This window comes from Oncorhynchus kisutch, linkage group LG1 (genome assembly GCF_002021735.2).
Source record: "Oncorhynchus kisutch isolate 150728-3 linkage group LG1, Okis_V2, whole genome shotgun sequence".
Taxonomy (NCBI): Eukaryota; Metazoa; Chordata; class Actinopteri; order Salmoniformes; family Salmonidae; genus Oncorhynchus; species Oncorhynchus kisutch.
The window spans coordinates 67,004,492-67,018,107 of record NC_034174.2 but is presented as its reverse complement, the minus strand read 5'-3'; the positions used below and the strand labels follow the sequence as shown (position 1 = coordinate 67,018,107).

General features: G+C 42.0%; 1 protein-coding gene across 1 annotated transcript in view; it reads right to left on the bottom strand.

Annotated features, from left to right (window-relative positions):
- The window catches only part of LOC109868213 (mitochondrial Rho GTPase 1-A-like), a 37,371-nt gene that overhangs the window by 18,523 nt on the left and 5,232 nt on the right, over window positions 1–13,616 (bottom strand). The window contains exons 2-8 of the mRNA XM_031835742.1: window positions 13,436–13,494; window positions 11,714–11,795; window positions 11,515–11,558; window positions 11,371–11,415; window positions 11,172–11,224; window positions 10,409–10,517; window positions 1,396–1,504 (exon numbers count right to left, since the gene is read on the bottom strand). Of these exons, the coding sequence (XP_031691602.1) occupies window positions 1,396–1,504; window positions 10,409–10,517; window positions 11,172–11,224; window positions 11,371–11,415; window positions 11,515–11,558; window positions 11,714–11,795; window positions 13,436–13,494 (501 nt within the window). The remainder of the gene's footprint in view (window positions 1–1,395; window positions 1,505–10,408; window positions 10,518–11,171; window positions 11,225–11,370; window positions 11,416–11,514; window positions 11,559–11,713; window positions 11,796–13,435; window positions 13,495–13,616) is intronic.

Genomic DNA, 13,616 nt, shown 5'->3' with positions numbered 1-13,616 from the left:
CTGGGTCCTGTAAAAGAAATTAGATTTTTTGATTTTGATGAGGACTCCTCACCATTGTAGAGTAAATAGTACTTTCACAGTCTTAACATGATACCGCATGCCTTCTGGAATCCAGAGAGATGGTCTCCTCCTCATCATCGTCTCCATCATGTGCTGTTGCTGCTGCACTGGGGCCTTCACCCTATCACATTTAATCGGATTCATATTGAAGCTAGTAGACAAGACATGCCAGGCCTACAGTATGCCTTTGATGGAGTACTCACTGGATCAGCATCGTCTGGTGCTTGTGCTGGTGGCTCTAACAGGAACACAGTGCTGCCAGACACTGCAAGGCAATAGGTAAACCAAAGTCAGACAGTCCAAATTGATTCAATATGAATGTGGTTGTATCCCATGTAGAGATGGAAGGACATACCTTGAATGAAGCGGGTGGCATCTTGGGAGGAACCTATGCTCGTCTCTTTCCCCCCAGGGATCCCCTCTAAGACGGGCCTGCCTTTATTTAGCTCCAAGGCCATGTCCTCTGCTGGGGTAAGGTCAGCCTTTGGTGACCCACCACCCGTGCCTTGTCTGTGGGTATTCTTTTTCACTGCTAAAACAGTACAGACAATGTGTGAGCAGGCACCTTCTGGGTACAATATATGCTTGTGCTTTGTTAAATAGTAGTCAGGGACCATACCATTCTGCAGAATGTTCTTGTATTTGATTTTGACCTGCTGCCATGTCCGTTTTGGCCCGTTCATGTTTAATCTACACACACACACACACACACACATTTAATGGAGTCACACTGCAAAAAATTACTTGGTATTTTTGTCTTGTTTTCAGTAAAAATATCAAAAAATTTATCATAGCTTTATACAGTGTGATGGAGTTACTTTACGCAATTTCACGCATATCTGCAGTGCATTTCAATAAAAAATTTACAGTACAACTGCATTTTTGGAGATGTGAATTAAATATTTGAATTGTAATTGTGATGTTTCAGCGGAGCGGTGAGTGTGTAATTGTGCACTACTTACGCATTCAGGCGGTCTGCAATACTTCGCCACGCTTTTTCTCTTTGCTTTATCACTGTGGCGGTGTTGCCTTTCTTCTTAATTATATATTTTACCTCCTCGTATGCCTCCATGAGGATTTGTGCTTCCGACGGGGAAAAGTACACAGTTAATCTGTGATCTGTGGCGGGGTCTATTTGAGTGAGCCGTGAGCGCGCACCTATCCAGGATTGGTTTCACCTGGCTTAATGAATCCGTGTCTGCTCATCCTGGCTTGGTCTTTGTGCAACCAATTAAGCCTGGACGCACATGTTTTGGCTTCATTGAGCTCAGATGAGTCATTTATCCCGGATGTCTTAATTCTACTTTTGTGCAACAGGCCCCAGGGCATCTTCACTCTTTACCCGTTTCTCCTCTGGACAGTATAAAGGGCCAGTGGGGTGCAGGACAGCATTTTGGGCGTAGTAAAACAACTCAGATATGTTCTTTAGGTTCTTTGCTGAACACTAAAAAAAAAAGTTACGGAAATACAGAAAGAAGAACATACAAAATATGAATTTCATTCATCCTGGGGCCTGTTGCACAAAAGTAGAATTAAGACATCCGGGATAAATGACTCATCTGAGCTCAATGAAGCCAAAACATGTGCGTCCAGGCTTAATTGGTTGCACAAAGACCAAGCCAGGATGAGCAGACACGGATTCATTAAGCCAGGTGAAACCAATCCTGGATAGGTGCGCGCTCACGGCTCACTCAAATAGACCCCGCCACAGATCACAGATTAACTGATTTACCATGGCAACTAGAGCCGCGTACTTTTCCCCGTCGGAAGCACAAATCCTCATGGAGGCATACGAGGAGGTAAAATATATAATTAAGAAGAAAGGCAACACCGCCACAGTGATAAAGCAAAGAGAAAAAGCGTGGCAAAGTATTGCAGACCGCCTGAATGCGTAAGTAGTGCACAATTACACACTCACCGCTCCTCTGAAACATCACAATTACAATTCAAATATTTAATTCACATCTCCAAAAATGCAGTTGTACTGTAAATTTTTTATTGAAATGCACTGCAGATATGCGTGAAATTGCGTAAAGTAACTCCATCACACTGTATAAAGCTATGATAAATTTTTTGATATTTTTACTGAAAACAAGACAAAAATACCAAGTAATTTTTTGCAGTGTGACTCCATTAAATGTGTGTGTGTGTGTGTGTGTGTAGATTAAACATGAACGGGCCAAAACGGACATGGCAGCAGGTCAAAATCAAATACAAGAACATTCTGCAGAATGGTATGGTCCCTGACTACTATTTAACAAAGCACAAGCATATATTGTACCCAGAAGGTGCCTGCTCACACATTGTCTGTACTGTTTTAGCAGTGAAAAAGAATACCCACAGACAAGGCACGGGTGGTGGGTCACCAAAGGCTGACCTTACCCCAGCAGAGGACATGGCCTTGGAGCTAAATAAAGGCAGGCCCGTCTTAGAGGGGATCCCTGGGGGGAAAGAGACGAGCATAGGTTCCTCCCAAGATGCCACCCGCTTCATTCAAGGTATGTCCTTCCATCTCTACATGGGATACAACCACATTCATATTGAATCAATTTGGACTGTCTGACTTTGGTTTACCTATTGCCTTGCAGTGTCTGGCAGCACTGTGTTCCTGTTAGAGCCACCAGCACAAGCACCAGACGATGCTGATCCAGTGAGTACTCCATCAAAGGCATACTGTAGGCCTGGCATGTCTTGTCTACTAGCTTCAATATGAATCCGATTAAATGTGATAGGGTGAAGGCCCCAGTGCAGCAGCAACAGCACATGATGGAGACGATGATGAGGAGGAGACCATCTCTCTGGATTCCAGAAGGCATGAGGTATCATGTTAAGACTGTGAAAGTACTATTTACTCTACAATGGTGAGGAGTCCTCATCAAAATCAAAAAATCTAATTTCTTTTACAGGACCCAGATGCTATACAGTGGGAAAACCAGCCTGGCAACAGTGCGTATTAATAAAAGGACACCACATCCTGCCAAATTCCAGCTGCGCTAATTGTATTGTGTTCACAGAGCTCACAAGCTATCAGAAAGTTGTATGGCAACCACCTCCGGCGCCAAATAGAACTGGCAGACATAGACATTCAGTACAAGAAGAAAAAGATGGAAAATCTTGCACTGGAGTTCGAAATAAAAAAGAGGACAATTAGGAAACTGGACCTTGAAATAAAAAAACTTGAGAGGGAGGTGAGATATGCCTTCAATGTACACTGTATGCTAACTGTAACACAAATGTATTAATCATTATTTTTCTTTCCTCCCCCAGCTCCGAGAAGATGACACAGCTCAAAATAAAAATTAGGTATATTCTCGTAAAGTCAAGTGAGCCATGACATATGAGCTCTTATTGTGAGCACACAGGACGGTGGCATCTTTCTACGTTTTTTTTTTATTTTCCCAGCAATCCGTACAACCAAGTCATCGTTATAAGGCATCGCCCTCTTTTGCCCACCCCCCCAGCACCAGGTGTGGCCACTAGCCTATATGAAGGCCCAAAATTGTGTGTTCCTTTCTGCTCTGACAATGGCATGCCCATTCGTGCGAGATGTGGTGGATGAAGAAGCACTTGTGCTGAGGAGAGCCTTCAGGCGAGAAAGGGTCTTCAGGGACCGGTTGGACCCACTGGCCTTCCCTGATGACCATCTATATGAAAGATACAGGTTTTCTGCAGATGGCATCAGGTATCTATGCAGACTACTGGGTCCCAGGATTAAGCACCGCACTGCACGGAGCCATGCACTGAGTGTGGAGCAAATGGTTTGTGTGGCCTTGCGCTTTTTTGCTAGTGGAGCCTTCCTGTACTCAGTGGGGGATGCAGAACAGCTGAACAAGGCCACAATTTGCCGCACAATAAGGAGTGTGTGTCTGGCTATCAAAGCATTAGCAGATGTCTTCATCTCCTTCCCTGGCCACAGAAGACTCTGTGACATCAAAGAGGAGTTCTATAGGATTGCAGGTAAGAGGATCTACAAATTACAGGACAACTGTTAACACATAGTAGGATACTCATTACTTTGTGTGACAGGTTTCCCCAATGTCATTGGTTCAGTGGACTGCACACACATAAGGATAAAAGCCCCCTCAGGTGCCCATGAGGCCGATTTTGTGAATAGGAAATCCTTTCACAGCATTAATGTTCAGGTGAACATAACTTTTTGATATTGTCCATTGACGAACACTCTGCATTGCCAGTGATGTGCATTGATTGGTGTAATATTCCTCATCTTATGATTTCAGATGGTCTGCAATGCTGACTGTGTGATCAGCAATGTTGTGGCAAAATGGCCTGGCTCAGTCCATGACTCCAGAATCTTTCGGGCCTCTGAAATCTATCACAAGGTAAGCCACACAACCCCTATTTATAACCATCATGGCTGTGTCAAGAATATCACTGTGTTTATGAGGTAGTAATGATGAGATTTTGTGTTGACAGGTGAATTCTCTGGTGTGTTGCTGGGAGACAGGGGGTATGGCTGCCAGCCTTTTCTCCTGACACCTTTCACAGACCCCCAGGAAGCACAGCAGGCCTACAACCATGCCCATGCCAGGACCAGGGCCAGAGTTGAAATGACCTTTGGCCTCCTGAAGGCACGCTTTCACTGCCTTCACAAATTAAGGGTCAGCCCTGTTAGGGCATGTGATATTACTGTGGCTTGTGCTGTCCTCCACAATGTGGCCTGCCTGAGGAAGGAGAGGGCCCCCAGAGTGCCACCAGCCATGGACTGGGACAATCCGGCAATCTTCCCTGATGACGACAGTGGTCGGCTGCTGAGGGACCAATATGTGTTGAATTATTTTAGTTAGTATGTGTGCTTTCAATTTTGGTTAAATATGTCCTGCGGTGGCAGAGGAATTTGGTTTTTTTTGGGTTCGTTTTTTTTGACGAATTTGGCCTCTTATGATGTTTGTGCGGTATACTGTGTGTAATACAAGGCTGCAGGGAGGCTACTGCATCCATTCATTTGTCTGTTCAGTTGATGTGTATGGATTTGTCCTGCATTTATTTTAGTGTGCAGACATGCAGGGTGTGTTATATACAGACCTTTGAATGTGTATGTATTATATGCTTGGATTCTGTGCTTTCCATCTTGTAGAGTCACTGTGACTTCAGTTTCGAAAGGAGCTGATGGTTTACCTGCTTTGTTTTGTCCTTATTCAATAAAGGAACATAATGTTACACATTGTGTTTTTATATTCATATGGAATGTGTATTTGTTTATATGACAGAGTACTAGGGCCACACTGAAGAAAAAGGATAAAGTCATAAATTTATGAGGCTGGTTCTTTCTGCAGAAAAGCTACATATTGTTTTTACAGTTTTGATACTTATGACAATGTGATACTTAATATTCTGGCACACCAGCATGTCTTTGTTTATGAAACCATACTGAAGTACAATTTCACGAAATGCCCCACATCTGTCATTTTAACAACTGTCCTCCTTTAAAACAACTGGTTACAATATTATGACTTGTGTTTTTTTCCCCTCTGTGGCCCTAATATTTATATATAGCCTTATAGTCTATGGGAAACTAAATTATCTAATGATAGCAACATCTAAAAATCATTTTTTATCCAAAATCATTGAAATTAATGATCACAAACGTTTAAATAATAACAGTGGGTCTAGTTATATGTGATAATGTATAGTGAGCAGTGAAATAACTATTGGTTTCCATTTGTGGTGACTGCTGACTGACATTAGGGATGAGATTAAATAGATCCTGGAATTTAGCCTGGTCTGGAGCAGGCTAGCTCCACAGAATAAATCTCCATGGTAATTTATACCATAACATATCCTCCTGCCCCCTATCCATCTTTAGTGCAACCGGATTACGGATCAATTGAGCCAGGATCACCAAGATATCCTGGCTTAATCCCTTATCCTAGTTTTGTGCAACAGGCCCCTGAACTAATATTTACCAACATACCAAAAAAAAAAACACAGTTTTTGAACTAAAATACCTAAATACTTAAAGCTGGAATCTTTAAAATTGTGAAAACAGCCACGTCCATTTGGGATATTACAACAACAAAGAAGTTACTGCAAACAACCAACATTGCAAGCTGCTCGACGCACCTCACCTCTGTTTCGTCCACAAAACAATAACAAAGGTGCTGAGATGCGGATTCCATCTTTAAGCCGTGCATGGCAAACTCCCTCTCTTTCCACTAGATGGGTCAGGAAAGTGAGAGTTGTTTACAGTAGAGTACAGTAGTGTTCAAGATCGGTCTCCATAGTGACCTGGCTGGCTGGGGCCTGGGAGGATCTACCAGCCGAGGATTGGTCTGAGGGATAAGCCAATACTAATTAGACAGTCTGTGAAACATGGAGGAGTTAGCAGCCAAGCTGAACTGTGGACATGCCTCTATGGCTAGTTGGGTGGAGGAGAGCCATGAGGGTCAAACTCCAGGCTTGATTGGATCAGTTTGATTGTCAAGTCTGTTTCCTTGAATTGACAATCAAACGTATCCATAGTACACCTCGTGGACGAGGAGCACACACACGAACATTGACACGCAACCTGTCCATTAGGCTTAATATTTCTCGAAAAATGCATGTACACTCACATACCGACTTGAGCAAGCTATAGAAATCCCTTAGCAATAGCTCCATTAAGAGTCTAGACTGAAACCAATACCAAACTGACCCGTGCGTCACGCTAAGCACATGATTGACCCATGGAATTCCCACCATGAGAAAAATAGCATGAAGCGTGTCTGGGTGAAGGTCATACTCATAAATAATAAAATACCCAACATTGGTTTTATAGCCGAAGTGCATATACAGTAAACAAGCACAACATATAGTCTTAGTGTATATAGTCTTTGTATGGACTCACTGTCACCCTGCATGATGACGGTAAAAGCTACATAGATAGAGAATGTCAAGCTGGGACCAGCTTTAAACCCTACAGATTTAGATTTACAACATGTAACCTTTGTAGGCTGTATAGCAGCACACCAAAAGCTGTATAGGCTGTAGAAGAAGGACTGCTACAATATAAGCACCACCCCTGCTATACGTCTTTAATAGATACTAGAACTGTCCAAGCCACTCTTTAAACAGTTCATTGATTTATCGTCAGTGCAGCCCCTGTGCTACATCTGAAGGTGTATCACTCCTCTGTAAGAGCGATAAGTGCAGTGGTGTGAAATACTTAAGTAAAAATAAAGTACTACTTAAGTCGTTTTCTTGGGTTATCTGTACTTTACTATTTATACATATTTTTTACTACTTTTACTTCACTACATTCCTAAGGAAAACAACGTACAGTTGAAGTCGGAAGTTTACATAGCCAAATACATTTAAATTCAGTTTCACAATTCCTGACTTTTAATCCAAGTAAAAATTCCATGTATTAGGTCAGTTAGGAACACCACTTTATTTTATGAATGTGAAATGTCAGAATAATAGTAGAGAGAATTATTTATTTCAGCTTTTCTTTCTTTCATCACATTCCCAGTGGGTCAGAAGTTTACATACACTCAATTAGTATTTGGTAGCGTTGCCTTTGTTTAACTTGGGTCAAACGTTTCGGGTAGCCTTCCACAAGCTTCCCTCAATAATCTGGGTGAGTTTTAGCCCATTCCTCCTGACAGAGCTGGTGTAACTGAGTCAGGTTTGTAGGCCTCCTTGCTCACACACGCTTTTTCAGTTCTGCCCACAAATTGTCTATATGATTGAGGTCAGGGCTTTGTGATGGCCACTCCAATACCTTGACTTTGTTGTCCTTAAGCCATTTTGACACAACGCATGCTTGGGGTCATTGTCCATTTGGAAGACCCATTTGCGACCAAGCTTTAACTTCCTGACTGATGTCTTGAGATGTTGCTTCAATATATCCACATAATTTCCCTACCTCATGATGCCATCTATTTTGTGAAGTGCACCAGTCCCTCCTGCAGCAAAGCACCCCCACAACATGATGCTGACACCACCGTGCTTCACGTTTGGGATGGTGTTCTTCGACTTGCAAGAATCCCCCTTTCTCCTCCAAACATAATGATGCTCATTATGGCCAAACAGTTCTATTTATGTTTTATCAGACCAGAGGACATTTCTCCAAAAAGTACAATCTTTGTCCCCATGTGCAGTTGCAAATCGTAGTCTGGCTTTTTTGTGGCGGTTTTGGAGCAGTGGCTTCTTCCTTGCTGAGCGGCCTTTCAGGTTATGTCGATATAAGACTAATTTTACTGTGGATATAGATACATTTGTACCTGTTTCCTCCAGCATCTTCACAAGGTCCTTTGCTGTTGTTCTGGGATTGATTTTGTACTTTTCTGACTAAAGTATGTTCATCTCGAGGAGACATTGTGCGTCTCCTTCCTGAGCGGTATGATGACTGCGTGGTACCATGGTGTTTATACTTGCGTACTATTGTTTGTACAGATGAACGTTGTACCTTCAGGCGTTTGGAAATTGTGGAGGTCTACAGTTTTTTTCTGAGGTCTGATTCTGGCTGATTTCTTTTGATTTTCCCATAATGTCAAGCAAAGAGGCACTGAGTTAGAAGGTAGGCCTTCAAATACATCCACAGGTACACCTCCAATTGACTCAAATTATGTAAATTAGCCTATCAGAAGCTTCTAAATCCATGACATCATTTTCTGGAAAGCTGTTTAAAGGCACAGTCAACTTAGTGTTTGTAAACTTCTGACCCACTGAAATTGTGATACAGGGAAATAATCTGTCTGTAAACAATTGTTGGAAAAATTACATGTGTCATGCACAAAGTAGATGTCCTAACCGACTATAGTTTGTTAACAAGAAATTTGTGGAGTGGTTGAAAAACGAGTTTTAATGACTCAAACCAAAAAGTGTACGTAAACTTCCGACTTCAACTATACTTTTTACTCCATACATTTTCCATGACACCCAAAAGTACTCGTTACATTTTGAATGCTTAGCAGGACAGGAAAATTGTCTAATTCACACCCTAATACCTGGTCATCCTGACAGCCTCTAATCTGGTAGACTCACTAAACAAACATTCTTTGTTAATGTAACGGCGTTCTTCGTTTGTCGAAAGAGAGTCGGACCGAAATGCAGCGTGGTGGTTACTCATGTCTTTAATGAAACTAATGACGATACATGAAATAACTTATAAATACAAAAAACAACAAACGGAACGTGAAACCTAATACAGCCTATCTGGTGAACACTACACAGAGACAGGAACAATCACCCACGAAATACAAAGTGAAACTCAGGCTACCTAAATACGGTTCCCAATCCGAGACAACGAGAATCACCTGACTCTGATTGAGAACCGCCTCAGGCAGCCAAGCCTATACTAGACACACCCCTAATCAACCACAATCCCAATGCCTACAAAAAACCCAATAAGACAATACAATAACCCCATGTCACACCCTGGCCTGAACAAATAATTAAAGAAAACACAAAATACTAAGACCAAGGCGTGACAGTTAATAAATTATGTCTGAGTGTTGGAGTGTGCCTCTGGCTATCCGTAAATTAAGAAAACAAGAAAATGGTGCCATCTGGTTTGCTTAATATAAGGAATTAGAAATGAGGAATTAGCACAGAGCAACACCTTGAGGGGCCTTGCACTAATAATAGCGCTGATAGTTTTGGTTATCCTGACCTGGACACCATGTACAGTATTATAATAGTCCATTATGGACTATTAGCAGGACAATATACCGTTACCAACACCTCTCTGTGTTGGTGGCGCAGCTGTCTAAGACACTGCATCGCAAAATGCTCTTAGTGTGACCTTTATTTAACTCAGCAAGTCAGTTAAGAACAAATTCTTATTTACAAGAACAGCTTTCTCCTTCCTCCCCGTCGGGGAATTGAACCCCGGTCTCCCACGCGCCCGTACGACACAGGGATTCTTTAGCTAAATAGCCCAGTACTGTAGCCGACCGTCACGTTGTACAGAGCCATATTTTCCGTTCCATCCTAATGGAAACCCAGAGGGTTTTTCGTTTTTCTTGGAATAGAAACACCATAATATTAATCAAATTAATCAAAATGTATTCAAATCAGTTCCATATTCCATGTTCTTACAAAAATGAATTCTCTAATACAGCCACTATTGAAGGCTATCAAATGCTTCTCAAAGATGCCCTCTGGTGGTCAAACTAGCACTAACTAGCATTAATGGTACCAGTGATTAAATAACGTGCCATAGAATTCTGCAGCACCACACAAGCTGTGCCGCAGTACGCTGCAACTTTTAAAGGACGAACCACTGTAGGTCAGTGGCTTTTAGCCAGCAGCCTCTATGCAATATCTGGTGATGCATCACTACTCTGGGTAGTGAAGTCACAGGGCTACAACACAGTGGGTGACAGAAGCCCTCTGGCAGTCTCACCTCCACACATGTCTCTATCTCAGTGTACTGGTTCATGACGGGCAGGATGGTCTCCATGCAGCTGTGTTCCACCAGGTCAGACTTGTTCCCGACCAGGATGACAGGAACCCTATAGGGGGAGGGGGGGACAGAGAGAAAGGTTGTAAATGGTTGACTGGATTGCTTTGAAATATAGTTATTTACCAGGTCTTAAAGCTGTACATTCAGGACTGTTTTCCCAATCAAGACATCAAATCATGCAATTGTAGTGTGTGATAGTTTTTTATTCTGGTGAAGTATTCCTCGGAAAATAAATATATTTGATCTCAATTGCACTTCCTAGAAATAATATTATCAAGTGGTGGGCCTGCATGCATGAAGCTAGGCCCATCGTGACTTGTTGTACTTCTAGACTGCTGTTCTACTGAGAAAATGTGTACATTTACTGAAAAGCGTGGACTTGTGTCTATGACTCATGCCCATCTCTTTCAAAACTTTAGGACAGCATCCATGCATATATCCTCAATTTAGGAGAAAACACATTCATGTAACTTCAAGTAGAGTGCCTTTTACAGTGACCCAGTTGGGTGAACCCTGGTAGTGGTTGAGTATTGCAACACACATACCACATTGAATACCCACTACTACACTGCAACAAACCCTATACTCTTCATGTTATAGGTCATTAAGACGATAGCGTAATCATTGCAAAGCTCATGCAAGAACTGGGCTACATACGAACCACCCATAAGAACCACAACTAAACCTAGACTGTATCCCTCACCTGCTGTCCTTGTCTGTGTTGTCATTTATAAGTGGAATCCAATGGCTGGTCACCTAAAGGGAAACAAGATGGTGAAGTTACAAAAAGCAAACATGAGTGTGAACTGGCTGATATCAAAACAATGTGCATACAGTACTTCAAGAAAACACAAATACAATTAAATAGCCTAGGCTATGTCAAGTACTATGACTAAACTCACCTTCTCAATGGACTTCTTGTTGTACACTATGCAAATCACATTGGCCTGTAAAGGGAGCGACAGCCATGACAATCTGGACTCGGCAGCACTCTCAAACCTCGACACACATCTTTCTACAATACTGGACATTGATTCTAATATTACCTTTGATATCTCTGAAGACAACTGCTCATCTGTTTGTTCCACCTCTGTGCATGTTAAAACATGCAGTGCGTGAACAACAGGACAGTATTAGTGTAGTAGTTCAGTGTGGCTTGAATGTACAGTAACATGCGTATCCATGGTTGGCATAGTACAACAGAGGTAAGGTACACTATATATAGCTACACTGTTAGAAAAGTACCTGAGTAGTCTACTATGTGTGTAGGAACTCTCTCTGGGGTGACGTCTGCCGGTATGGTGATCTTTACAGCCCGGTAGGGCACCTGTTACAAGGAACCAACCAAGGATGACCATCATAAAGAGAGACCAATGGGATACTCAAAACGGACATTCTACATACAGTTGAAGTCGGAAGTTTACATACACTTAGGTTGGAGTCATTAAAACTCGTTTTTCAACCACTCCACACATTTCTTGTCAACAAACTATAGTTGTGGCAAGTTAGATGACAAGCGTGACACAAGTCATTTTTCCAACAATTGTTTACAGAGAGATTATTTCCCTGTATCACAATTCCAGTGGGTCAGAAGTTTGCATACACTAAATTGACTGTTCCTTTAAACAGCTTGGAAAATCCCAGAAAATTATGTCATGGTTTTAGAAGCTTCTGATAGGCAAATTGACATAATTTGAGTCAATTGGAGGTGTACCTGTGGATGTATTTCAAGGCCTATCTTCAAACTCAGTGCCTCTTTCCTTGACATCATGGGAAAATAGAAAGAAATCAGCATAGCTCTCAGAAAAAAAATTGTAGACCACAAGTCTGGTTTATCCTTGGGATTAATTTCCAAATGCCTGAAGGTACCACGTTCATCTGTACAAACAATAGTATGCAAGTATAAACACAGTGGTACCACGCAGCCATCATACCACTCAGGAAGGAGACGCGTTCTGTCTCCTAGAGATGAACGTACTTTGGTGCGAAAAGTGCAAATCAATCCCAGAAAAACAGCAAAGGACCTTGTGAAGATGCTGGAGGAAACTGGTACAAAAGTATCTATATCCACAGTAAAACGAGTCCTATATCGACAACCTGAAAGGCCGCTCAGCAAGGAAGAAGCCACTGCTCCAAAACCACCATAAAAATGCCAGACTGGTTTGCAACTGCACATGGGGACAAACATCATTCTTTTTGGAGAAATGTCCTCTGGTCTGATGAAACAAAAATAGAACTGTTTGGCCATAATGACCATCGTTATGTTTGGAGGAAAAAGGGGAGGCTTGCAAGCAGAAGAGCACCATCTCAACCGTGAAGCACGGGGGTGGCAGCATCATGTTGTGGAGGTGCTTTGCTGCAGGATGGACTGGTGCACTTCACAAACTAGATGGCAGAACTGAAAAAGCGTGTGCGAGCAAGCCTGAATGAGTTACACCAGCTCTGTCAGGAGGAATGGGACAAAATTCACCCAGCTTATTGTGGGAAGCTTGTGGAAGGCTACCCAAAACATTTGACCCAAGTTAAACAATTAAAGTCAATACTATCAAATACTAATTGAGCGTATGTAAACGTCTGACCCACTGGGAATGTGATGAAAGTTGAAACAAATCATTCTCTCTACTATTATTCTGACATTTCACATAAAATAAAAGTGGTGATCCTAACTGACCTAAAACAGGGAATTTTTACTAGGATTAAATGTCAGGAATTGTGAAAAACTGAGTTTAAATATATTTGGCTAAGGTGTAAGTAAACTTCCAACTTCAACTGTAGGTAATGCATGTATTATAACTGTTTATTAGTATTATTGCTGATCATCAAGATGTGCATCTCCCACGGGGAGTTAACAGTCTTCCCGATACAATTTAAAGCACTCTCAGTTTGAGAAAAGTGCTTCATAGGCTGTATAGACATTATTAAATCTATTTACTAAACACAGAGGTTCCAGGAAGCTTTTTTACGTACCACCTGTGGGAACTCCTCGCTGACCAGCGACATGATCAGGGAAGTCTTCCCCACCTTGGCTGTTGGAAAAAAAGACAAAGAGGATGTCATACTGGCTCAGTGTCACGCCTGGCAATGAGACTCTTCTCCATTCTAGAATTGACAGAGGAAAAGGGTATTTGCTCAGCCTGACTTTCTATTG